The sequence below is a fragment of the Paramacrobiotus metropolitanus genome, unplaced genomic scaffold (genome assembly GCF_019649055.1).
Source record: "Paramacrobiotus metropolitanus isolate TYO unplaced genomic scaffold, Prichtersi_v1.0 Parri_scaffold0000088, whole genome shotgun sequence".
Classification (NCBI taxonomy): Eukaryota; Metazoa; Tardigrada; class Eutardigrada; order Parachela; family Macrobiotidae; genus Paramacrobiotus; species Paramacrobiotus metropolitanus.
In genome coordinates this window covers 435,739-463,501 of record NW_026570308.1, presented here as the reverse complement: position 1 = coordinate 463,501, position 27,763 = coordinate 435,739, and the positions used below count along the sequence as shown (strand labels likewise).

The following is a 27,763-nucleotide window of genomic DNA, read 5'->3' as shown; positions in this document are numbered from 1 at the left end:
AGATTACAGAGTCTGTACACGTGCCATTTTGTGTGTGACCAATGTATTTAAATTTGTGTCCATTTTAATTCGCCATATCTCGGCAACCGTTTGTTAAGCGCACAAACGGTTTCCGGGCAGTGTACAGCAAACAAACCATTTTCGGTTGCCGAATGGCGCAAAACAATACGAAAAATTGCTTTGTCGTGCGCAAATACAAAACATCTTTGATAGAAGGAAAACTAACTTTTCCAACTCTGAGTAACATTCGAATGCGCCGAAAACAATCAGAAAAAACATACAACTTTTATTGCGATTTCTTCCCTATCCAGGCCTGCATGCCTGGCCGTTTCCTAAATCCCGAAAATCCTATAGTTGCACAAAAGAACAGAACAGTACATTGTATCTTATACAGGGGGAAAATGAGTCTAGCCGAACCAGTCCCTTGTACTTCTGATGTAAGCCAGCTGGTGGTTTACGTTGTGGCTAGACAGCGTTTTATGTACAGCGCCGGTATTAACCGTAAGACTGCAGGTACTGATAACAGGTAAGCAGCACTCGTACAACTGCTGGTAAATAGGCTAAAACTGTATTATAACCCGGATCTGCCTGGTGCAGTTAATACCACATGTACCGTCATTGACGGTCCGTCAATGCCGCACAGCCTTAATAGCAGCGCTTTACATAAAACACTGTCAAGCTACAACGTAAACCACCAGCTGGCATACATCAGAAGTACAAGGGACTGGTTCGGCTAGACTCATTTTTCCCCTTATATTCATGATCCCGTTACATATACCTTTTTCTTTACCTACAGCGTCTAGTCTCCCGGCATTAAAACCCGAAACCTCGGATGTTTAAATAAATTTAGATTCTAGTTCATTTCAAAATTGTTCAAAAAAATTTCCAAAAGAAATGGAGTAAAGGGGAACGCATGGAGACTAAACTAAAGAAATTGTCTTGTTCTTTTCGCGACTGCACATAATGAGCATGCGATAAATACATACGATAAATACATGTACATACGTACGATACATGTACATATTTATATACGACAAATACACTGTACATACATACGATAAATGAAAACGTTGGAGGAAATATGCGCCCTTCGCCCGTCTCCAGTCTGAAACGTTTCAGCAGATCCTCCACATTATTAAAGCTTGCCCGGGTCAGAGCTCCTCCATCGTTTTGAAACTTTGGACAAAAAATGAAATTCAAGTCCAGGTATTCGGGAAAATCATTCTTTTTATTTTGCATGCAATTTGTGAAATACGGTATTTTTACCAAGCCACGAATCACTGGCTTGAAATTCACTGATTCAGCACAACGCGGCAGGACGATCGAGTTGCCCGTATTATAATCTTTACCGCATAAAATGAGGCGGGCGATCGATAATCACGGCTCAAAATAGTAAAATGTACGACGGTTTATAACGGAGTGGCTATTGCGTTCAAAGCAGCGCGCGATGTATACACTATGTATCCGTCGATCCACACTGAAGACGCATGAGCACGTGGCGATGTATTAGCTTTTGCAATTAATATACTTTACACTTTAGTATTGGTATTAAACGCTTAACAAACGTTTGGTATTATGCGCGTTCAGCCATGGAAATGTTAAAATGCAACTACCTTAAATGTTCGATCATGCCGGCAATCGGAAATCTCCTGTAGAGAAAGTTATTGCAGAAAGATCTTTATGGGACAGCGCTAAAAATTATACGTACAACCCGCTGCATCACTTGGCGAAACGGTTCTTTCTACTAGAAACTGGGCACTGCAACATCATGCGGAAACTACGCAACGCTGTGCCGTGTTTCCTGGATAAGAATCGTATATGGGGATATCAGGAAATTCTGGCGGAGGCACTGGTCGTCCTGTGGATCAGCAGTCAAATCTCGGTTAAATTTGGCACCAGCTTTTTCCCGCAATGGCAAACGGGCCGAACCGCGTCTGATTATCCAACCAGTTTGGACACCGTTCTTGAACTTTTTGGATATGTACGTACAAATCTATCAAAAGTCAAAACTCATTATTATTGTAGCGGCTACATGATAACATCTCGTTTCCTGCTGATTAGTGGGGAAACATCACGCTTTGGTTCGTTGGTTTGTGCACGTCAGTCTGATCAAGTGCACAGTATCTGCTCAACATAACTTAAAATTAATATCGGTAATTGTAGGCTTTGTAGCATCATCTTCGCAAACAAGCGTTGATTGCTTATACGTATTCGGACGAGAGGGGCTGTCTGTGGCAAATTACGAGTACTAAGGGAAAAACGCACCCGCATGAACAAAGAGGTGTCTCGAAAGCTTATTTATTTGCCCAATCTCATTTAATTTTGCATCAAAGCACACATGAGCACAATCACTTTGGTGAATTAAATGATATATACCGAATAGACATAAACTGAGACTTCACTGCCTTCTGCCGAGCTGGACTCTTTTAGTTTTAACTGCAGATATGTAACACTTCGAAGAAAATACCAGAAAGCCAGCAACCTCTAATTGACCAACCAGTCGGTTCCGCCATAGAAAAATTCCCAGGCTCTTATTAAACATTTATTTCATTTTAACTGCAGAGATGTAACACTACGAACTCGCTCGTACGATTTTTCCGGGCCTTTCGTTTCGGGTCCATTTTCAAACAGTATTTTCTCGCAGACAACACGTGTACGTTACTCAGTAAGTAATCCATCAACGATTACTGCGTATTCTACCATTGATTTTCTTTAGAAATTACGTGGATGCGTGCTAAATGACTTACTGGAACACTGGAAGAAAGTCCCGATCGAAAGCATGTTAGATTCCGCATTAACCGGCAGCAACATCGTAATCAGTTCCACGCGAGCCAACCTCGGATACACCGGCGCCGTGTTCACGGTGTGTTCCACCATCATGCTAAGTTTATCCATTGCCGGTTCACTCATCGTCAACCGACACTGGCGACTTCCGAAATTCACGCAAAGGCACCTGCCCGGTTGCGGCCGCGTTACGGCGTTCTGCTTCAATTTCAATCTCGATGATGACGCTGATCCCGCGAAACATGATCAGGAAATCTCGTTGAGATCTTGGTGCTCTGTACTGGGCCTGCTACTTCTTGGTGTGGTCACTACTATTTGTGCCACTGTGTTGTGGATTATCTTCTGTGTTTTACCGGTTATTCTCCTCTTGGCCATCAGCCTAATCGAGGTCGTTGCGGAGGTTGGTGCCGAAGCGGGGTACCCATGCTGGGTCGGGTTTGCCTGCCTGTTGAGCCTGCACTGTACCGGCCGGCTGTGGGGATTGTGGATAAACGACGGTTACATCGGCTGGATGCACAAGAAAATAAAGTATAGAAATTCCCTATTGGCGATCGCCTAGTTCACGCTCATTACATGTTGATGAACAAGTTAACCAAACCAAATTCGTCAGGTTTTATTCTCAAACTAAAATAAAATTTAACACTACTGTGAAGTATGAGTATGTAATAACTTTATTAGCCAATTAATACTACAATAATTAGATGTGAACCGTAACTGCGCTGTACATGGAATGACGAATAAGAGTAGTAATATGCCTGTCTCGACCGGCTTTTAGATGTGGGACGCTGATAAGAGCGTCCCGGGATGACGTCCCGTTTTTCAAAAAATAGTTTAGAAAATTCTGAAAAATTCCTAATGACCTAGAAAAATTCGTAAAAATAGGGTAAATATGTGTTAAATAGAGAAACGTGTTTGAACATGAAAGCTTGAATGCAACGGTGGTATTTATAGCCAAAATAGGAACTGACGGAAAGTTAATTACTAGCTGATGGACTTGTACAATCGTATATTATCGTTCCTTGAATGGGGGTATTCATCTTGGACCCCTTTGGAACTGGCTAAGGCTGGCTTTGAATGTACTGGTTATGAGGACTTAATTACGTGTAGTTATTGTCTTGGAACTATTAGTGCACGGAACATAAAGGGTACACCGGTTGCAACACATAAAATTTATTTTCCGGATTGTAAAATGTCGAGATCAGAAAGTGAAGTTACCAGCTGTAGTGACACCGAAGCGGACGCAGACGTTTATGATGGAGAGGCTAGTGAGGAGGAATTTGCTGGATTCGAGGTGTACAGCAAGGACATCATTACCAAGGTTTACTGCCCAAAAATGCAATCCTATGAAAGCCGCTTCGCTACTTTTGCTCGTTGGCCAAGCAGTCCACATCAACATCCACAAGAAATGGCTGCAGCGGGTTTTACTTTATAAACTATTGTATACTGACACGCTGTTTTTACTGTGGCATGGGAAGAGATTGCTGGAGAGAAAATGAAGACCCTTGGGAGATTCATGCTGCCTTAAGACCGCAGTGTCCGTATTTGATGGAGCAGAAGGGGAAAGTTTTATAAATACGATTCAGCAGAAGAAACAGAACAAATATAGAAATGCATCTAAAGAAGGTTAGATTGGCAGTAAAAGAGTAAATACCGTATTACAACTAAGCTTTCGATATTGTAGATGAAGACGCGCTGCTGTGGCCAGACAACGTGGCCGAAGAAGAAAAATTCTACAAGCTTTACAGTTCTATAGTTGGGAGCACGTGATGGAAGCCTTACGCCGGCGTCCGAGTGCGAGAATCATGGCCCAGTCGGAGCTGGGGTTTCCCTGGTCTGTTCCCTGGCTTGAACAGGGTTGCCGGGACAGCGAAAGGCGTGAAAGGTTATTGGCTTTATATAGTGGCCCTGCATTGCTGAACGGTAAATCAGTTTTGTGGTATTAACAGAAATGCGAGAATGAAGGGTAATAGCGAGGAACATCTGCGGGCAGTAAGAGAGCATTGGCGACGAATATTCCTACGTTCTCCAGCAGATCATCTGGCCGAAGTGAAAGACGAAAAGCTGTGTAAAATTTGTTACACAAATGTCATCACGCAGGTTCTATATCCATGTGGTCATTTTGTTGTTTGCAACTGTTGTGTGAAGGACTGTGATGGTTGCCCAATGTGTCGTTCCGTCATAAAAAAATCTTGCCAGTGTATTTTTGTTAAAAAAAAGAACAAGCTGTGGCTTGCTACTGAAATTTTTTTTTGTTTTATGTTAAGCTACCAGGGGATTGAACCCCAGACCTTATCCTATAAAATTGTTTAGTTTACGAGTAAGCCACAACATGTTCTGGTGAAAGTTGATTAAAGTTTTGCATCTATTTGATTACTTACTGAAATCCACAACGCACTCTGCGCAAAAGGAACCGGCAACGACGGATTCGACCAATAGTTATTAAGAGCAGTTGCATTACTACCAGCGTTATGTATCAGCTTTCACGGAAGCTAGTCAAACATTCAAGTTTGTTACAGGACATACAAGGAACAAGCAGCATTGGACATGACCAAGATATGGTAACGTCTATTGCTGAAGTTCCGTGGTACACGTCCTCCCTATATTTGCAAAGCCAATACTTTTAAGTTCCAATTCACATTGAGGTGTACATGGAACTGGTGGCTATGGAAATGACCAATTACAATTGAGGTAATTTCCATTACTACCAGCGCTACGTATCAACTCTCATAAAAGTCTGTCAAACATTCAAAAATACTGCAGGACGTACAAAGAACCAATAATAATGATGGATATGACCAACGTGCGGTAATGTCCATCATTATGGCTCCTGCTACAGACCGTCGACTTATTTATGAAGCCTATACCTTGAGTTCTGAATCGCATTGAGGTGAACATGGAGCTAGTCGCAATGGAAATGACCAATAGAAACTACGGTGATGTCCATTACTACCAGCGCAATGTACAACTCACACAAAAGTGTAACGGGAATTACGGATAGTAACAGATTAGATATTTGATCACATTCCTTTCAAAGCAGTTCCTGGTAACTGAACTGGTTTCGGTCCTGCTCAGTAGTCGTAGTAAGCTACATGGATTCGATCAATCCAGTTTAACTCAACCACGATTACAGAGCAATACCGTATATATGAACAAATAAACAAGTGAAAACTCTGCAGGGTCATAGTATGAACCCTGCTCAGGTCAGTAAAAAAGAAATATGGAGCCCAAAAGGTCACGACGCTGACGGTCCTGCTTAGTAATCGTAGTCAGTCCAAAGGATTTGGTCAATCCATTTTGAACTGATCTAAAATATCCAAGCAATACCGTGACGGGGAATGGCGGGCGAGACAAGGTCGCTAGGGCCATAATATCCAACTGGCACTGAACAACTCTGAACCACTTTATACACCAAAGTTGGTTCAAGAACGGAAGACGACTGAATTTTGCTGTTGGAAATATTGGGCTTTATATACCATGTTTGAGAACTGCTGACCGGAAATGGCAGATACTATCTTTGTTGTAACTGGTATATAAGAGCTGAAATGTTTGCAACTGTGGCTACCATGAAGCATGTCAGTACCATGGCGCAGATGTACGACAACACATTAGCGGTAATGTACGAGGCCGAGATTTTGCCTTTGCAGGTTCCTATAGCCAACTGCAGTGGAGTTTGGCTGGAAATGTAAAGGCCAACGTGATAACGTTCAAGGGAAGTTTGATTGGATGGAGATTGAAGGTCAACAGGGAGAGCGATTAGTATTCATCCATCTCTTACCGATGGAGGCAAAGAAACTACACGAAGCGTTGACTCCGCGAAAGACATCCATCCGGCTGAAGTCCGTCGAAGGATTAAGCTGGGACATGGAAGTGGAAGCTACAACATACTGCTCAAAGTTATTGTTAAATCATCCAGAGATGGTGCTGGAGCTGCCTTTATTGGCCCAAAAGAAGTTGTGTAACATTCTACAGGCGTATGAGCGCGAAATAAATGAAGCGTGTGCTGGCTAGCTGTTATTGATGGCAATATTGAATAAAGTCTATTTAAGGTGGTTGTTGTATATAGTACAGAAAAACCATATCGTTAATCAGAGAATATCTTTACACTGCAAAACAAAACGAACGCCATATCGAACACAATGGACGCTACATCAGATATAATGTACGGAGCGGTGATTAAACCGTTAGACCAGGGAGAATGCGAAGCGAGCTGGGATTTGAAACGAGGTACAAAGGTTAATATCATAACGGGCAAGGGAGGCCGTTTTAAGCGATTGCAACTTGTGGACGAACAGGCAGGGGCGAGAGTTTCCTGGACGTTTGGTGCTGCAGAAGCATACGACATCCATGAATTATTAAAAAAGTCCAAAATGGTTAAAAATTTAAAGATACACAACCGGAATCACCTTGGACATTGGAAATAGAGTACGAACTGGATTGTTCAAGAATGGCATTAGTCAACGCTCATGGGTTCTCCATCCACTTTAAGAGTTACGACCAGTATATGCTGTATCATATACTGCACGGTTTCTTGGAAGAAATTAAGATAGCACTAGAGACCGATACGGCTGCGGGTGTAAAGTCTATTTAAGGCCTTAGGAGTTCAAGTTTCAGAGTATAAGGCAACGACCTGCAAGTTTCTAGAACGTCGTTTTTTTTATTAAAACAACCATGGAGTTCAAGACGATTGTTTTCATCCTGTGTGCTCCATCGGTGTTCGGCGGTTTGGCAAGTGATAATTCAACCTTTAATAGTGACACTGAGATGTTTGTCAGGGACGTTGTGAAGGAAATTCACGGTAAAACAAATATAAAAACAGAGGGTCGTCTGAAAGTCAAATAAAAAAAAACAATTGTTTAGATTTGGCACCGGGTATGAACATCATGGTCGATGGCTGGTTATGCAAAATTCTCCACGTGGGGTATGAAGTCCCCAAGCCTAAGAAGCCAGAAGATTTTTTTCTAGTCTACCAGTTAACCCGAATTGTTCAAGCTGGTGGGAGCCACAGTTTTGAGAGGTCGCTATCGGCTTCCGCTACCCCGACCTGTGAACGGTGACTCTGACCTAGGCCTGTATGTTGGGAAAGTCATGCAGGTCGCACAGTACTGCTGTAAAATAGTATCGCGTCGGGCTGGTTATCAGTCATGGTGGAAATGATCCTTGAACGGTATCGATCCTATAAAGGTGACCCTAACGCTACCATACCGATGGCCGGTATATAAACCGAGAAACATGCAAGCGGTTAGTACGGCAGTGTAAAAATGTCTGAAGTCAACGAAGACTACGATAGTGGTGGAGACTCTCTTCTGGTTGAAGATGGCGAATTGCAAGATTCTCCAGTAAGCTCAACAAGGTCTGTTCCACCGCAAGTACCGGACTCAGCTTCAGTACCAAGCGCTGAAACCGGAGCGTCACCAGCCACGCCAACTCCGCCACAACCACCGCTACGGCCAGAACCAGCAACTGCGTCGACTTAGCGCCTGCGGCGGATAGGCCGTATCGTCTACCATTGGGCGCTTTGAGTGGATACACTTTGGTTTGGTTGGATCCCCCGGGAGCGCCTACCAGAAGAACGGACACAGCGACTCCTGGGCGTGCTGCAGCAGGCTATCGGCTGCAACATGAATTCAGACGGTTCGTATACCGTCTGCACTCGTTTCAACACCGGAACTGGACACTGCGTACACCGTCAGCGGCGCGTTTTGCGAGAGCCGGCTTCTTTTACACGGGATTGCGTGACCTAGTGAAGTGTATTCATTGTGGACTAGAGTTAGAAAACTGGGAGCCGCATGACGACCCACAAGCTGAGCATGACTGGCATAGCGGAACGTCCTGCAGACCAGATCGCCCGCCGCAAGAAAACTGATGTTAAAACTGACGGTTTTGTTTTTTTTAAAAAAAAAAAGAATATCGTTTTTTCGTATGTTTATTAGTTTATGGCAGAGCAGTGGTCTATTAAAGCGGAGAAGACTTAGTCAAAAAAAACAAACAAATTGAACTTTGATAAGATTCATGTGAACATTAAAACAGTAGCAAGCGAAGTTCGGCTGCCGTACTACGCACAGCCAATTCCGACTTTGCACCCAAAATATTAACTTTACCAGAGGTAAAAATTACACAAGTTGCTTCCGGTAGATGGACGCTTAGACCAGGAAACAGTTCAGGTTCATAACACGGGCGGTAGCAGTGCAGCTTTTAAACACGTTATCTAGTTTCAATGGTCGATACATGTCCCAAGACGCTACTACATTAACTATTTCGAAGTCCGTAACGTACGCATCGGTATAGCCTAAAATGTGCATATCGTTACAATAGAGTTCGAGAAGCTCTTCAGCATTACGCTCGGTAACAGCTCCGTTTACTGTAATCCGACCATTGCTGTATAGTTGACAGTGACTTTTGTATGGACGCGTTCGGCGAATAGTAAGTCCTGAAAAATGTTGGGATCGTACGGGATCTGGAGAAGGTCTGCGATATCTTGAAGATCAAAGCCACAATTCAGTTTACCAACTGCGACTATATTTTTATTGATGCCGCCATGACAGCAGTAATTCAAAACAATTTCGTGGAGCTGGAAAGTCAGCCAAAACTCGTAACTCCTTTTGGAATGATGATTTGCGGTCCTACAATGGTTGGAAAATCGTCTTTGTCTTCCGCCTAATCGAGCAACGAAAAGAAATGATGACTTCGACTCCGAGAAGAGTGGTATATGCATACAATCAGTGGCAGAATGGATACGATGCTTTGAAAGTTCAGTGTCCAGAAACAGAGTTTGTGAAAGGACTGAGTGACCTTTTTTCGGACGAGGATTTTTTCGATAAAGAGGTGACAAATTTACTGATTGTGGATGATTTGGCACACGAGATGGCAAAAAATGAGCAGGCCAGTAATCTGTTCACGCAAGGAATTCACCATAAAAACCTGAGCGTTATTTATATTACCCAAAACCTGTACAAACAAGGAAGAACAAGTGCTAGCAGACTACCAAAAAAAGCAATCGTAATGACAACGCATATCGCTCGACGCCTTTCCTCAGCAGGGTCCATGGTAATGCAGGATATATAAACGGACGCAATTTAGACAGCTAAGAAACAGTTAGGGAAAACGAAACGTGCAACTGAAGTTTTGTCAGTTTTGCTGCAGTTTATATAGTAGTCGATAGAACATGTCTGGATGTGAACCCGAAAATGTTCGTTTATCATCAACATCGACATCGCCACCACCATCGCCCGGAACAATGGATGCCATTCAGCACATTATCTGGCAAGGTGACTGGCAAGGTGGATTGCACGATAGGTTAAAAGGTTGCCTCGTGGGGAGTGTTGTTGCCAGCAGCTTTGGTCGTCTGTTCAATACACCCTTCTACAGAAGCCATTTACCAACCTTGAGAGAAGTTCATGAGCGGTGTGCTGATGTGGCCAAGGATCCTTGTTATGTGCGTTGTGGGTTTAGTGGAACAGTTGCTCTGGTGGTTCTCGAAGTAACTGTAGGTTGCTATACAGTCGAGCGTGACTATATAGCCGATGGACTGGGTAAAGCGTTAGGATCATCCAACTACTTTGGGGGTAGTAAACACATGGAGCGTTTATTGAAAGAGTTTCATCGGCGATGGAATGCTACAAGCAGCGAGAGCAACTTTGCTCTTCGACGAGATGACGAAGCTTACGTTTGTGGGCCTGCAAGAAGTGCGCACGGTGGGCAGGGCTCTCACGGGTATCACGGAGCAGTGATGGCTGCAGCGGTGGCTTTGTACTACTGCCGCGAACCTAGTTGCTTCCTCCGGAGAGAAGTCGAGAAGTGTGTAGCCATCACACATGCGCATCGTTTGGGGATTGATGGAGCTGTGCTGTTTGCCTTTGGTTTACAGGAAGCGTGTGATAGCGCCCGCACAGCTTCAGTGACGACCTTTTTGAAACGGCTAGAGGATTATGCTTCAACTCTCGAACCACCATTTGGAGAGAACATGATAGCTGCCAATGCGTTATACGTAAACCATAGCGTACTGCGTTCGCCGGCAGACATTATCCGACTGTATCCGAATGTTAACTCGCGCGCCGCACAGGACTTTGTTCCGCTGGCTATGGTCATGGCATTCGTGGGTGGAAACCTGCAGTGGTGGTCTGGATATAACATCATGTCACCTTGGAAGCGAATGGTCCAGAGCTGCATTGCCCTTGGAGGTGACACGGATGGTCGTACGTTCATGGCAGGCGCATTATATGGAGCTTTCTATGGACTTTCGTCTGACCAGCGTGAGTTTGAGGCGATGCCCGAGATAACGGAAGCAAACAATGCTAGTACTTTAGCTGATGCATTGTATAAAGGGTGTCCACCCGATGACTAAAAACAAAAGCAAGAATAAACATGCTGCTGTTTTAACCTATTTAGTTGGCTATAAAATGAGTAGGTCGGCTCGTGTTTCTGATGTTAGTGCATAGAGTTTGCGTATTCCTGCCTCCACTTTGATTTAGTTGTCCATTATTCTGTTTGTCTGCTTTGAGTTTAAAGCGTTATCGTAGCGTGTTACCGTTATTTGTGAGTATTTTTAAATTTTCACCGCAATGGCTGCAATGCGAAGCGTAGATAGTGTATCAGGTGATAACAGTGACCTTTTGGCTGCCTTGTCGTCATCACCATCGTTGTCGACTATTCCGGCATCACTTCAGCCTGTTAGGGCATTAACTATTACTGGTACTAAGAAACGTAAGGTCACCGCGGACTCGTATAAGCCCAAAACCGATGCAGTTAGCTTAGCTCGGCGTGGGTTTACCCAGGGCAGGTTGCATTTCAGTACGAAGGTGGGCCGGTAATTAAATTTGGAGGAGAAAAATTCATTGCAGTTTACTTGATGAACAACCGTTTGCGATACATTATTGGGGAGTTTGATAAAAATCAGGAGGGTCAGTGGGTTCCGAGTTTAGCGTCCAAGCATGTCGAGTTAGATGCGAAGCAGTTTGCCAAACTAATGGGTTTACAACTGTGTGGACAACTGGAAAGACTGATCAATTATGACGAAGGCTCTACACCCATTACGGCAATGCATGACCTGGGCGGAGGTTACTTCTTTAACTGGGGATGGTAAGAAAGTCATTCATATAACAACCTTGTGCTTTTGTTTCTATGGCACATTATTATTATATTTCTGCGGTTGCTTCTCCTCAGGCTTGACGAAGTACCCATTGCCAACATTCGGGTTTACCTTGAAGCAAACAGCCTGAAAGAACCGGGAACAAAGGTGGTCATCGGCTCACCCAGTGAGAAACGACTTGCGATGAAGTGAGTGTTGTGTTCTAGTGATAGCAGCATAATTAATACCCAAATTTACTTATTTTTTTGGTTATTTCATAACCGTTTAGCTTATTGATATTATTATTATGGTTGTTGTGGTTGTTGCAATTGTAGTGAAAAGAACTGGACGGCGTTCTGTGAACTTTTGGACAACGGAACCATCCTTAAGCATACGTATGAGGTGCTGAAGGGACGATCCGGGTACCCTACCATGCAAGTCTGCCAAGCCGACTACCAGGATATTTTTGAGAAGCTACCGTGGCCTATGATGGAGCGCTTTTGCAAACGCCTGACGCAAGAATGCAAGCTTTGCCACCTTATGGAGGATACCTTTGCTGATCCGCTGCAACCTGGAGCTCATGATGGCCATACTGCATGCCGCTACTCGGATCGTATACAACTAACGGACCGTATGCGAAGCTATGTCTGTAAGGATGTGGAAAAGACTCTGCTGGGGCTGTTTCTCAAGCAACTGCCGTACCGCTATGCTGACGAAGCAGCGCACTCGCATCATAATGCGGAACGCAACTTGCTGGAGGCGTACCACTTCAAGCCGGACGAATTTCTGGTAATGCACGGAGATCGACTGTGTGCTGAAATGCTGCAGCGTTTCAAGGAGCAGTTCAAACTGAACTAGTATGAATGTTTCTGTGTATGTGTGTGGTGTGTGCCTGTTTGGTTTTTCAAGCAATCATCTTAGCTCGTTTAGGTAATTTTAATCGCTATATCATCAGTTTCAGCATATTCGTAATCATTTATTACTGATGTTATTTGTAAATATTTTGATTCGCGTTGGCGGCCCCAAGTCGATTTGTCATTTTAATTGCCACGCGGGTTCTCTGCAAAACTGAAGGTGTGCGCGCAGCGCACCTCCCTTTGATTTTGCGAGGCAATATTGCAATTTAATTGTTAGTAGAATGCTTCAAAATTATAAACACGTGTTTTTGCATTGAAAAAGTCATTAATAAAGTTACGAACCATCAAGTCGTTTTGAAATTGATTATCAATCTGATATAGGTTATGAATGATGTAGGAATAGGAAAAGCGACATACTGATCGCATTACTATAAAAAACATGCAGTGTTGAGCGCAGGTAGTGGACAATGGCTGTTGTAAAACAGCTCGCTGTTCGTATAGGGGCAACGGTGGTGATGACGCAGGCTGGCCGATGAGTTGCGTTTTCAGAAAATTTTCAAGTGACTGACTATAATAGGCCACGGGTTTGCCGTAGGAATCGAAAACTTCAATAAATGAGGGCACTCAACGTAGACGGCAATCCAATGTGTTCCGGGTTCGCTGGCTGGATCAGTGTTTACAATAAACGCAGCAGGTAGGTCGACCTCTGTAAGATGCTGCTGCTGTAGCTCATCTAGGGCGTAAACGCCGCGAAACACCGATCTCAGCATGTGCGAAGCGGGGTTGTACTGTGACCACATGATATTCCGAATTTCCTGTTCGTTCATTGTGACGATTTGTTGTTTAATTACGATGCAAAGTCGCAAATAACCTGGCGTAAATTGGTGAATTCTATTAAATGGTCGCACGTTATCCAAGCCAGCATTTGATAGGCATTAGTTAGTGGTGTGTCAAAAGTTACTTCCAGGCCCACTGTCCCTGATCGAATTAGCGTCATGGGCCCTAAGCCTGTAGCCGTTGGCGTCAGGTCAAAAGCGAACACTGTGTATCCTTTTGCGTATGTATGACGATCCAGAATATGGGCTCCAGCTGGATGGTTTTTTTGATTCAAAACATCCAAGAAGCCGTCATAACACTTTAAATAGCGGTTGTTTGGAAAGTCACACATGTAGGGTATCGTTGGGTATTGCTTCCCATCCACATTAATACAGATTTGACGAACGCGACAATGATCAAATACAAACGGATTGAGGCTTGTTGTGCCATGGAAGCGGTCCGATTGCACAAAAGCAATAAATACCACCTTAGGTAGTTGGCCGTACTTGAGGTCAGAAAAGGCTATGGTTTGGGTGCCAGCAGGAATAGCACGCGCCTTTAATTCTGCGCGTTCAATGTGGTATTTGGCTGTTGTTGTTTGTAACTTTTGTGTAATAGCGTTCATGAAATCCGGTGATGGGATATAGCGTCGTACGGTTATGCGTGGATGTTTCATAAATGCCTTGTATTCTGCTGCAGCCGCCGCACCAGTATTCCATGATCGTAAATAAAATTCTGAATTGTTAAAGTATAGGCTAACGTGCACGGGCACGCCTGTGAGCAAAGGTTTTGATTGTACGCATAAGTCCGTGAAAATCTTTCCCGATAACTGAACGCTAGCACTTAAAGCAAATAGCTCCTTGCGCTTTGCTTCACCAGTGTTCTCTGTGGCATGTTCCATCTTGCCTGGTGTGTCGAAATAAAATCCGCCGCTCGTTAGCTGGCTTTTCATGGCATCTTCAGTATAACTTGTTAGAACCTCCATTATAGCGCGATAGGGATAATAAGGTGAACAGTCAGAGATCACCTTGTTCGCCACAGTAAAATGAATTTGTTTGAACAAACTATGCACAATATAATTAACAGGCGCTACGTTATCATTGTTCTCTAGGTTCACCCATGCATTTGTGGCGTTCTTTTTCTTTATACTTAATTCACACTCAAAACACGTATCCGTGAGCGAGAGCAGACCGTTGGATGACGGCGGGATAAAGAAAGACAGGTTACCGCTTAATGGTGAGTCTTCCGGAGGCGCCGACTCTGGTCCATACTCTTGTGTCTCATAGCTGAAACGTTCCGTTAACGATGCCGGTACGGAGAACAGGTTCATGTCACTAGACATGGCCGGCTCTGAGTGTGGTAGGAGATATTCAGGCATTTTTGTAGTTTTTTTTAGAAAATATCGGGATACTTATCAAAAGAACCGTTACTAGTACGGTGCTTTCGTCGTTTCGTGTTTTTTCTCTTTTTGAATGTTTAGTAGGGCGTTTGCGTTTACTTCCGCTACCAGTTTGCTGTTTAACAGTCACGAGTTGAGGGGCTTCAGTAGAGGTTACTGCTGCGTCTGAAGGCTGAGCTGGCTCCAATATTTTCCCTAGCTTTTCAGTCACCTTTTCCGCAGCACTGGTGGCTACACTTTGAGCGGCTTGCTTCAAGTGAGGTTTTGCTGACTCTAATGCTGCTCTAGCATGGGGTAGAGCGCTTCGAACGAGCGGTGCGGTGAATTTGGAGACGCGCGAAAACACTGTTCGGAAAAAGTCTGCTAAGCCTGAACCGCTTTGTAGACCTGAACTCCGATATCTGCCTAATGGACCATAACCAATCTGATTCTGTTCAAACAGCTCCTCAAATAGACTTGAATCAGGTTCAAAGAGCACAAGGTTATGGGGCGCAGCCATGATAACAGCTAGAGCTATAACGTTTCAAACGAACAGGCCTAAAATGCAGTTTCACTAATGATTTTCCCGCCTGAAATTTAAAATCTTCGTCTTCGGAGCTCAAGTTGATTTCGATGGTTTCGATGAAATTACGTACTAGTGGTACATAATGTGGTTGGTCGAATCGTTCCGTTATGAGATCAAACGGTTCTCCTTTAATAGGCATAGAACGTAAAACTTGTGCGGTTTGATCGCCTAACGCTGAAAACTCCACAATGTCCGAATAAACATACATTGTTGTGTTGTTATGTTGCATGTTGGTAGATTTATTGGACGCTACCACCATTGGTACGTCCAACGTATCAGCATTCAGCGGTTGTTTTCTTTTAAGTAGGTACCATAGATAAGGTCGAGGAGTAATAAAAGTACTAGGAATTCTTCCGAACGGTTCAGCTGGCGTCCCATCTTCTTCTATCATTTCTTCAATATAGTAACGAAATTTTGAAGGAACACCGTCAAGATCTTTAAAGTCTAAAGGGTCTATATCGTGTTGAGTCTGCACAAAACCAAGTAACCCTTTCAATCGGTCATCGTTTTCGGAAAAACGCAGCTTGCCACGCAAGCTATTAAACGTTACTTCCGTCTTGAGCGTTACAGGATTATAACGTATATTGAACACCTTTGTGGTACTGTTATTTGTGCGAAGGCGTGAGGGAGTAACATTGCGACCTTTTAAGTCTACCGAGTTTGGCGACTGTCGCTCAATTACGTCAATTAGCGCCTTCAATGTATATAGACCCGGTGGAATGATGATCGTATTCTGAACCGATGACAAGGAAGTGTCACTGATGACATCGTACTCGTTAACAGTTAGTTCTTGCTCTTTTGGTATGTTGTAGATTGAGTTTGTATATTGCAATTCCACCAAACCCACTTCCCACCGGCCCGATAAGGAAATTGGAATTTTTAGTTTAGTCTTCCACATTTGCGCACTGTTCTTGGGATACATGTCCATTGACGCATCGCTTGGTAATGTTACGTAAAACGGTGTACTGTTTCCAACAACACTAGCCATTTCCGTCAGCTACTTTTGATAGCTCTTGCTCATAAAACTTTCCAATTACACTGGGTCCACCGTCGGCAGGTTCCACTTCATACACAGGTACGCGATGCTTGATTACCTTATTCACTCGATATAGCTTTTTTGTGTACTTCACATCAGCGCCTTTCTTAAAAAGCTGCTTTTGCAAACGAAGACGCACTGTGTCTCCGTCCTTAAATAGCGGTACCTTAGCTTTGCTTTTGTTATTACTGTTGGACTGTAATCGCTGAAACACTAAAAGCGAATTTTCTCGATTGACGTCATTCGGCGCCAATCCATGCGCCGTGTGAGGTGTGCTGTTGTAGCTGTGAATAATGTCCTGTAACTTGTCATAATATTTTACACTCCCATCACGAGCGGTCATCAGTCGCATGAGACGCTCTCGTAACGTTCGGATGAATCGTTCTGCCATGTTAGCTTTAATTTCACAGTTCTCTTCAGAAAACATAACGACGCCGTTCTGTTTCATGTAGTCTTGAACTGGTTTGTTGTAAAATTCACGCCCTGTGAACGAATAATACAGTTAGTTTGCGACGCTTACGACGGTTCCATCCTATGTGTGTGTGTGTGTAGTACCTCTATCCACTTGTAAATACATAGGTGGTCCATACAAACGAGAAAAGGCTTTCTCCAGGGCAGGAAGAACGTATTCACTGCTTTTTTTTGTCAGCATTTCGCATGCTACTTTTTTGGAAAAACTGTCCACAACAACCAGCAGAAATTTTTTATGTTTATTCTGCTTTGCGTAACGGGACACATCCATCAGGTCAGCCATGTATTGTTCACCGAACTGTATTGAAACTACCGGATTTCTGCGGAATTTCCGCCGAGACGGCTTATGTAAATTGTAGGCGTCAATTCCTTGCAGAAGCTTTAGGGCTTTGTCATGCTGATTAAGTTCGCTTGACACGGTTTGATGCTTCCGGAATCGTTCCACTCCCCCCAGGCTTGCCACTTGCGCCGCACTCACGTACTCCGCTTCTCCCATCTTTAGTTAGGTCAACTTGGACACTGACGTCAACTTTGTTTTTGTTTTGACCAAAGCTATTGTCTTTACTGACGTTTGAGTCTTCCGAATCTTTATCCCCAGCACAGCATGATGAAATAAAGGTCAGCTTCATACCCTCTCCAAAGTTCAGGCTGACTGGTATGCACCCCGCCATGCCTGCTATTCTTAAATAACTAACCACTTTAAGCGCTTGTGTTGCTGAAGTTTTCTTTTCCAAAGCCCAGCTGTGGATCATCATATTTATTTTCAACGGCGTAATAGTCTACCCGATCTCGATTTCTTAAATTATGTATTTTGTTTAACGTTGTTTGAAGTCGTTTTTTGATTTTGGATGGCCGATTTTGCTTGGCGTGATCATGTCCTCATACACTTTCCGTTTTCCTTGTGACCTTGAAAGGGAACTTGCAGGCGTTGCGTACTGGCTGTTTTCACCGCTTAACGGTTGTTGGCGCACCGGTGTACCGGTACCTGCTTTGCCAAATATACTGGCGGCATGCTTTTTTAAAAGTGACTGTTTTCGTCGAGCTGGAAGTTCTTTTTACCATCTGCTTAAATATAGGTTTTGGTTTACGAATTTTTTCAAAGGCTGGGATCCTTCCTGGGAAATATTTGGATTGGTTTGGCTACCGCTCGTATCATCTAAAGCGTACGGCCGCAGCGCTAAAAACCGCTGCAGACTAGATGAAAGTAATTGTGCTTTCTGATATTCCGATAGGCTTTTGTTAGCCAAAGTTTCCGTTGTCAGCTGTTCTAGAGAAAGGATTTTGGAAGCTTCTGGGGGTACTTGGTTTAGTGCTAGCTCAACCTCCGTGCGCCGTTTCTCCGCTTGCCGTTTTGGTATTAGCATATAGGTTTCCATGTTTTTTTTTATATGCTTATTGGTGGTTTGCTGTCACTGCGCTTATAACGGCTGATGCTAGTAATGGTAATAGAGCGGGTAAGAATCCTCCTCGTTGTAATAGTATACGTTTTTTCTTTTGAAGTGATACACTTGGAGATGCTAGAAGCTTTATGGGAGTCTTGCACTTTTTACACGCTGTCAGCTGATGAGGCTTTAAGGGGACTCGTCCTTTAATAAGGTTCAAGGCAAGCTCTTGAATACCCCTTATATGGTGTTTATCGCAACACTGCTTCAACAGTGCTCTTCGTTGCTTAGGCTTTGCCCGGTTAAGGGTAAGCAAAACGGGGCAATCTCCTTCGCTTTACTTGCCATTTTTTAGGCTCAGTGATGGCAGATGATCAGTATAAATTCTCATTGTCTCTTTAGGAAACAAATGCGATCGCAGCCTTAAATAAGATGGACAAGCTGGGGTAAGGTCAATTAAGAGCGGTTGATAGTTTTCTGACGTGCAAGCCGCGTACGCTTGCGCAAGGCACTTTAGTTTTGTTTGACGTTGTAAGATATCGATCTGGCCGAGGTCCCGAGCATTCTTAAACAGCACCATATACTGACAATTTAGTGTTATATCACGCATCGCTTTTCCTTGTTTGTACAGGTTTTGGGTAATATAAATAACGCTCAGGTTTTTATGGTGAATTCCTTGCGTGAACAGATTACTGGCCTGCTCATTTTTTGCCATCTCGTGTGCCAAATCATCCACAATCAGTAAATTTGTCACCTCTTTATCGAAAAAATCCTCGTCCGAAAAAAGGTCACTCAGTCCTTTCACAAACTCTGTTTCTGGACACTGAACTTTCAAAGCATCGTATCCATTCTGCCACTGATTGTATGCATATACCACTCTTCTCGGAGTCGAAGTCATCATTTCTTTTCGTTGCTCGATTAGGCGGAAGACAAAAGACGATTTTCCAACCATTGTAGGACCGCAAATCATCATTCCAAAAGGAGTTACGAGTTTTGGCTGACTTTCCAGCTCCACGAAATTGTTTTGAATTACTGCTGTCATGGCGGCATCAATAAAAATATAGTCGCAGTTGGTAAACTGAATTGTGGCTTTGATCTTCAAGATATCGCAGACCTTCTCCAGATCCCGTACGATCCCAACATTTTTTCAGGACTTACTATTCGCCGAACGCGTCCATACAAAAGTCACTGTCAACTATACAGCAATGGTCGGATTACAGTAAACGGAGCTGTTACCGAGCGTAATGCTGAAGAGCTTCTCGAACTCTATTGTAACGATATGCACATTTTAGGCTATACCGATGCGTACGTTACGGACTTCGAAATAGTTAATGTAGTAGCGTCTTGGGACATGTATCGACCATTGAAACTAGATAACGTGTTTAAAAGCTGCACTGCTACCGCCCGTGTTATGAACCTGAACTGTTTCCTGGTCTAAGCGTCCATCTACCGGAAGCAACTTGTGTAATTTTTACCTCTGGTAAAGTTAATATTTTGGGTGCAAAGTCGGAATTGGCTGTGCGTAGTACGGCAGCCGAACTTCGCTTGCTACTGTTTTAATGTTCACATGAATCTTATCAAAGTTCAATTTGTTTGTTTTTTTTTTACTAAGTCTTCTCCGCTTTAATAGACCACTGCTCTGCCATAAACTAATAAACATACGAAAAAACGATATTCTTTTTTTTTTTTAAAAAAAACAAAACCGTCAGTTTTAACATCAGTTTTCTTGCGGCGGGCGATCTGGTCTGCAGGACGTTCCGCTATGCCAGTCATGCTCAGCTTGTGGGTCGTCATGCGGCTCCCAGTTTTCTAACTCTAGTCCACAATGAATACACTTCACTAGGTCACGCAATCCCGTGTAAAAGAAGCCGGCTCTCGCAAAACGCGCCGCTGACGGTGTACGCAGTGTCCAGTTCCGGTGTTGAACGAGTGCAGACGGTATACGAACCGTCTGAATTCATGTTGCAGCCGATAGCCTGCTGCAGCACGCCCAGGAGTCGCTGTGTCCGTTCTTCTGGTAGGCGCTCCCGGGGGATCCAACCAAACCAAAGTGTATCCACTCAAAGCGCCCAATGGTAGACGATACGGCCTATCTGCCGCAGGCGCTGAAGTCGACGCAGTTGCTGGTTCTGGCCGTAGCGGTGGTTGTGGCGGAGTTGGCGTGGCTGGTGACGCTCCGGTTTCAGCGCTTGGTACTGAAGCTGAGTCCGGTACTTGCGGTGGAACAGACCTTGTTGAGCTTACTGGAGAATCTTGCAATTCGCCATCTTCAACCAGAAGAGAGTCTCCACCACTATCGTAGTCTTCGTTGACTTCAGACATTTTTACACTGCCGTACTAACCGCTTGCATGTTTCTCGGTTTATATACCGGCCATCGGTATGGTAGCGTTAGGGTCACCTTTATAGGATCGATACCGTTCAAGGATCATTTCCCACCATGACTGATAACCAGCCCGACGCGATACTATTTTACAGCAGTACTGTGCGACCTGCATGACTTTCCCAACATACAGGCCTAGGTCAGAGTCACCGTTCACAGGTCGGGGTAGCGGAAGCCGATAGCGACCTCTCAAAACTGTGGCTCCCACCAGCTTGAACAATTCGGGTTAACTGGTAGACTAGAAAAAAATCTTCTGGCTTCTTAGGCTTGGGGACTTCATACCCCACGTGGAGAATTTTGCATAACCAGCCATCGACCATGATGTTCATACCCGGTGCCAAATCTAAACAATTGTTTTTTTTTATTTGACTTTCAGACGACCCTCTGTTTTTATATTTGTTTTACCGTGAATTTCCTTCACAACGTCCCTGACAAACATCTCAGTGTCACTATTAAAGGTTGAATTATCACTTGCCAAACCGCCGAACACCGATGGAGCACACAGGAGGAAAACAATCGTCTTGAACTCCATGGTTGTTTTTAATAAAAAAACGACGTTCTAGAAACTTGCAGGTCGTTGCCTTATACTCTGAAACTTGAACTCCTAAGGCCTTAAATAGACTTTACACCCGCAGCCGTATCGGTCTCTAGTGCTATCTTAATTTCTTCCAAGAAACCGTGCAGTATATGATACAGCATATACTGGTCGTAACTCTTAAAGTGGATGGAGAACCCATGAGCGTTGACTAATGCCATTCTTGAACAATCCAGTTCGTACTCTATTTCCAATGTCCAAGGTGATTCCGGTTGTGTATCTTTAAATTTTTTAACCATTTTGGACTTTTTAATAATTCATGGATGTCGTATGCTTCTGCAGCACCAAACGTCCAGGAAACTCTCGCCCCTGCCTGTTCGTCCACAAGTTGCAATCGCTTAAAACGGCCTCCCTTGCCCGTTATGATATTAACTTTTGTACCGCGTTTCAAATGCCAGCTCGCTTTGCATTCTCCCTGGTCTAACGGTTTAATCACCGCTCTGTACATTATATCTGATGTAGCGTCCATTGTGTTCGATATGGCGTTCGTTTTGCAGTGTAAAGATATTCTCTGATTAACGATATGGTTTTTTCTGTACCATATACAACAACCACCTTAAATAGACTTTATTCAATATTGCCATCAATAACAGCTAGCCAGCACACGCTTCATTTATTTCGCGCTCATACGCCTGTAGAATGTTACACAACTTCTTTTGGGCCAACAAAGGCAGCTCCAGCACCATCTCTGGATGATTTAACAATAACTTTGAGCAGTATGTTGTAGCTTCCACTTCCATGTCCCAGCTAAATCCTTCGACGGACTTCAGCCGGATGGATGTCTTTCGCGGAGTCAACGCTTCGTGTAGTTTCTTTGCCTCCATCGGTAAGAGATGGATGAATACTAATCGCTCTCCTGTTGACCTTCAATCTCCATCCAATCAAACTTCCCCTTGAACGTTATCACGTTGGCCTTTACATTTCCAGCCAAACTCCACTGCAGTTGGCTATAGGAACCTGCAAAAGGCAAAATCTCGGCCTCGTACATTACCGCTAATGTGTTGTCGTACATCTGCGCCATGGTACTGACATGCTTCATGGTAGCCACAGTTGCAAACATTTCAGCTCTTATATACCAGTTACAACAAAGATAGTATCTGCCATTTCCGGTCAGCAGTTCTCAAACATGGTATATAAAGCCCAATATTTCCAACAGCAAAATTCAGTCGTCTTCCGTTCTTGAACCAACTTTGGTGTATAAAGTGGTTCAGAGTTGTTCGGTGCCAGTTGGATATTATGGCCCTAGCGACCTTGTCTCGCCCGCCATTCCCCGTCACGGTATTGCTTGGATATTTTAGATCAGTTCAAAATGGATTGACCAAATCCTTTGGACTGACTACGATTACTAAGCAGGACCGTCAGCGTCGTGACCTTTTGGGCTCCATATTTCTTTTTTACTGACCTGAGCAGGGTTCATACTATGACCCTGCAGAGTTTTCACTTGTTTATTTGTTCATATATACGGTATTGCTCTGTAATCGTGGTTGAGTTAAACTGGATTGATCGAATCCATGTAGCTTACTACGACTACTGAGCAGGACCGAAACCAGTTCAGTTACCAGGAACTGCTTTGAAAGGAATGTGATCAAATATCTAATCTGTTACTATCCGTAATTCCCGTTACACTTTTGTGTGAGTTGTACATTGCGCTGGTAGTAATGGACATCACCGTAGTTTCTATTGGTCATTTCCATTGCGACTAGCTCCATGTTCACCTCAATGCGATTCAGAACTCAAGGTATAGGCTTCATAAATAAGTCGACGGTCTGTAGCAGGAGCCATAATGATGGACATTACCGCACGTTGGTCATATCCATCATTATTATTGGTTCTTTGTACGTCCTGCAGTATTTTTGAATGTTTGACAGACTTTTATGAGAGTTGATACGTAGCGCTGGTAGTAATGGAAATTACCTCAATTGTAATTGGTCATTTCCATAGCCACCAGTTCCATGTACACCTCAATGTGAATTGGAACTTAAAAGTATTGGCTTTGCAAATATAGGAGGACGTGTACCACGGAACTTCAGCAATAGACGTTACCATATCTTGGTCATGTCCAATGCTGCTTGTTCCTTGTATGTCCTGTAACAAACTTGAATGTTTGACTAGCTTCCGTGAAAGCTGATACATAACGCTGGTAGTAATGCAACTGCTCTTAATAACTATTGGTCGAATCCGTCGTTGCCGGTTCCTTTTGCGCAGAGTGCGTTGTGGATTTCCAGTAAGTAATCAAATAGATGCAAAACTTTAATCAACTTTCACCAGAACATGTTGTGGCTTACTCGTAAACTAAACAATTTTATAGGATAAGGTCTGGGGTTCAATCCCCTGGTAGCTTAACATAAAACAAAAAAAATTTCAGTAGCAAGCCACAGCTTGTTCTTTTTTTTAACAAAAATACACTGGCAAGATTTTTTTTATGACGGAACGACACATTGGGCAACCATCACAGTCCTTCACACAACAGTTGCAAACAACAAAATGACCACATGGATATAGAACCTGCGTGATGACATTTGTGTAACAAATTTTACACAGCTTTTCGTCTTTCACTTCGGCCAGATGATCTGCTGGAGAACGTAGGAATATTCGTCGCCAATGCTCTCTTACTGCCCGCAGATGTTCCTCGCTATTACCCTTCATTCTCGCATTTCTGTTAATACCACAAAACTGATTTACCGTTCAGCAATGCAGGGCCACTATATAAAGCCAATAACCTTTCACGCCTTTCGCTGTCCCGGCAACCCTGTTCAAGCCAGGGAACAGACCAGGGAAACCCCAGCTCCGACTGGGCCATGATTCTCGCACTCGGACGCCGGCGTAAGGCTTCCATCACGTGCTCCCAACTATAGAACTGTAAAGCTTGTAGAATTTTTTCTTCTTCGGCCACGTTGTCTGGCCACAGCAGCGCGTCTTCATCTACAATATCGAAAGCTTAGTTGTAATACGGTATTTACTCTTTTACTGCCAATCTAACCTTCTTTAGATGCATTTCTATATTTGTTCTGTTTCTTCTGCTGAATCGTATTTATAAAACTTTCCCCTTCTGCTCCATCAAATACGGACACTGCGGTCTTAAGGCAGCATGAATCTCCCAAGGGTCTTCATTTTCTCTCCAGCAATCTCTTCCCATGCCACAGTAAAAACAGCGTGTCAGTATACAATAGTTTATAAAGTAAAAACCCGCTGCAGCCATTTCTTGTGGATGTTGATGTGGACTGCTTGGCCAACGAGCAAAAGTAGCGAAGCGGCTTTCATAGGATTGCATTTTTGGGCAGTAAACCTTGGTAATGATGTCCTTGCTGTACACCTCGAATCCAGCAAATTCCTCCTCACTAGCCTCTCCATCATAAACGTCTGCGTCCGCTTCGGTGTCACTACAGCTGGTAACTTCACTTTCTGATCTCGACATTTTACAATCCGGAAAATAAATTTTATGTGTTGCAACCGGTGTACCCTTTATGTTCCGTGCACTAATAGTTCCAAGACAATAACTACACGTAATTAAGTCCTCATAACCAGTACATTCAAAGCCAGCCTTAGCCAGTTCCAAAGGGGTCCAAGATGAATACCCCCATTCAAGGAACGATAATATACGATTGTACAAGTCCATCAGCTAGTAATTAACTTTCCGTCAGTTCCTATTTTGGCTATAAATACCACCGTTGCATTCAAGCTTTCATGTTCAAACACGTTTCTCTATTTAACACATATTTACCCTATTTTTACGAATTTTTCTAGGTCATTAGGAATTTTTTCAGAATTTTCTAAATTATTTTTGAAAAACGGGACGTCATCCCGGGACGCTCTTATCAGCGTCCCACATCTAAAAGCCGGTCGAGACAGGCATATTACTACTAATAAGTACGGCATGAAATAACGATTAACGAGTAGTACAAAGAGAATTTTCTAAGAATCAAGGACACCACAAATGTGTTGGGCTTCAGCTTCGTGTTTTCAAGGATTATATCCGGCGTGAGTTCGCTCGCCGAGTCCTCGGAATCCGGAGATCCCGCGGAGTCTAGCATAACTTCACCGGTTTCCCAAGAGCCAAAGCAGGATGCGCATTATGAGTCACCGCCCGCTCTTCCTTGTATGTTCGTTTCCGGCTCGCTGACGGTGTTGTACTATACCTGGGAATTGCTATTTTGCGGAACTGACTCTATCTTTGGGAGAAATCACCCTCTGATCACATCACCCTGTACAGAATGCTGTATGGATGACGAAGCGGTACGTGTAATGATTCAGAAGCGAATATTTATTTCTTCTTGTTAATGCAGCTACTAAAACTCAAAAAGAACGCTATAAACCGAGTGAGCAATTTTGTGATCGATAACCCGTAGGCAGCTTTTGTGATAGATAGCCCAAAGCAGTACCAGTACTTGAGCGTCCACAGGAAGGCAGAAATTCACCGAGTTTCTGCTTTCGTAGATAAATGTCTTGTTATACACAGACTCGTTCCCGAATTTCCGCCCGCATCCTTTATCAACAGCATCAAATTTCCCCCCGCATTCGGTTGCAATTACCGCATCCTTTATCCTTTTCCGTTTTTCGCTTCCAGGCGGCTTCCCGTCCACATCTGGATGTGGAGGCTAACGCACCAGTCTCATACCATAGGTCCGTGATCCAACCAGGTTCTTCTACCAGATAAGCAGGGCGCCATCCACTCACTGGAAGCCGAGAAACGGCTTAAAAATGCACCGATGGGGGAATCGAACCTCGGTTACCTAGTTAGATCTGTTTAGACAGTACCACGGCGCAAAGTGTTGAAATCCTTTGAAAGTTTTTGTCGCTGTACATGAGCCGCTTCTCTCCTCACATACAGGTTGCAGCTTTTTCGTGGGTGATCAGTGAGAAAGTTGCTGATGATAATTAAGTCGCTTTACGTTGTGTGAAGATTTCGAGATATGTAGTTTACATATACTGACACATACGTGGGAAACCGTTTTATCCTTTCTGAGGGTATCATATCAGGATCGTAATAATTTTATTAATTATGGATTACGCTGGAATCTGGCCCGTTACGCTGATAACAGCATGTCGCGCGCAGTACATTGCTGAGATTCTGTGTGAGGCATATTTGAGTATCTGTAGGCGTTTTGACGTTCATTGTGCTACGTATACCATCCCGGTCTGGCATTAGTAAAGCGGCAAGATACCACCGTTTAATTTTATTTTTGTACCTACTTGCCCTAACCGGATTAGTGTTTACAGATTCTGAGCCCCGGAAGCGCTATGGCTTCCTACTGGTTCGAACCATACCCGTCTACCAACAACAGCCACTTCGAAATTTTAACCAGATTCACACCATACAACTGGGAGTTGTATACAGGCGGAGTATTTTGGTTTTGGAGTATAGCGGTGGTTTTCGCCAGTGCTTTGCCATGGATAGGTGTGGTAGTAGGTGCTCTAATTGCGCTTGGCGTGGGATTGTTCTCCTTGGCATGCTGGTTCTGTCTGGACAACGCGGATGAAAATGACGGCAGGTATAATCACCGATGCGTTATGGGTTCACAGAAAACCTACTCGTACTGTGAATCGTACACTTACTGAAAAGCAAGCGACTGCGCACAGAAAAACAGTTAACCTAGGTGAGGCTTAGTTAGTACTGTACGTACGTGCTGCGTCGAGAGAAAATTTTTGCTTCCTAGTTTACTAGCCCGTATCAGCCATAGACGAGCTACCGACTCTGATTCAACATAAATTAATTTTAACGCGTCCTTTCTTGATTCAGGATCACTGAGGGCCTCTGGACACAGGCGCAAAAGGAAATGAAGAGAACAGATACGGAGAGTAACGCATCACAATTCAGCTGCGCGTGCGACTCAGCGATCACCATCGTCGGCTCGATCACCATCAGCCTCCGACGAGCAGCATGCTGGATGTTCCTTCCGTGGCCAGTACTGCGTCTCCTCCTTGCGGAGCGATTACAACTTCCTGGTCTACTGATGGTTATGACTGGTTATCTAGTGTGGGTGTTCTGGACCTTCTTTCAAGATTGCGAGAGACTGGACGATGAAGAATTTAAGCGCGGTCTAGCGCGGTTAGCGCCACGCAGACAGTCAATCAAAGATTCTGCGTGTGGCACAAACAACAAGCCATCCAAAACCACAAAATGCCCGCATTGCCCGCACTGCCAACCAAAGGATCAGCGTACAGCGCTGAATGAGGGCGCTTCAGCTGTTTAACTGGGTGTATACTCATCTTTTTTGCCGTAATGTCTGGAAACTAATGGTTGTACGAATACATACATACATTGTTCGCTGCACAGGCCCAGCCGGCACAGCTATCGACCGATAATGCAGTTTACCTATCTCCAACGGGTCTGCTGTTACATTTCTCCTATTACCATTTCTTCTCGCTTGTACATGTTGCATTTTTTTTTAGAATTTGTTGGTCTAACAATGAGA

General features: G+C 43.8%; 2 protein-coding genes and 1 long non-coding RNA gene across 3 annotated transcripts; 2 read left to right on the top strand and 1 right to left on the bottom strand.

Moving 5' to 3' along the window:
* The first annotated feature begins 1,542 nt into the window (after nt 1-1,542).
* Nucleotides 1,543-27,763, top strand: LOC129596321 (uncharacterized). Its single transcript, XM_055493559.1, has 5 exons — nt 1,543-1,981; nt 2,717-3,312; nt 25,316-25,583; nt 26,568-26,839; nt 27,088-27,763. Exons 1-5 carry the CDS (start codon nt 1,619-1,621, stop codon nt 27,539-27,541), a joined length of 1,953 nt encoding a protein of 650 aa, XP_055349534.1. The 5' UTR covers nt 1,543-1,618; the 3' UTR covers nt 27,542-27,763.
* LOC129596285 (uncharacterized) lies at nt 11,607-12,775 on the top strand. Its single transcript, XM_055493522.1, has 3 exons — nt 11,607-11,859; nt 11,944-12,057; nt 12,184-12,775. The coding sequence occupies exons 1-3, from the start codon at nt 11,630-11,632 to the stop codon at nt 12,704-12,706; spliced, it is 867 nt and encodes a 288-aa protein (XP_055349497.1). The 5' UTR covers nt 11,607-11,629; the 3' UTR covers nt 12,707-12,775.
* On the bottom strand, nt 23,424-24,397 carry LOC129596286 (uncharacterized). Its single transcript, XR_008691405.1, has 3 exons — nt 24,331-24,397; nt 24,071-24,272; nt 23,424-24,006 (listed from the first exon to the last, which is right to left on the bottom strand). It is a non-coding gene; the product is annotated as an uncharacterized LOC129596286 (long non-coding RNA).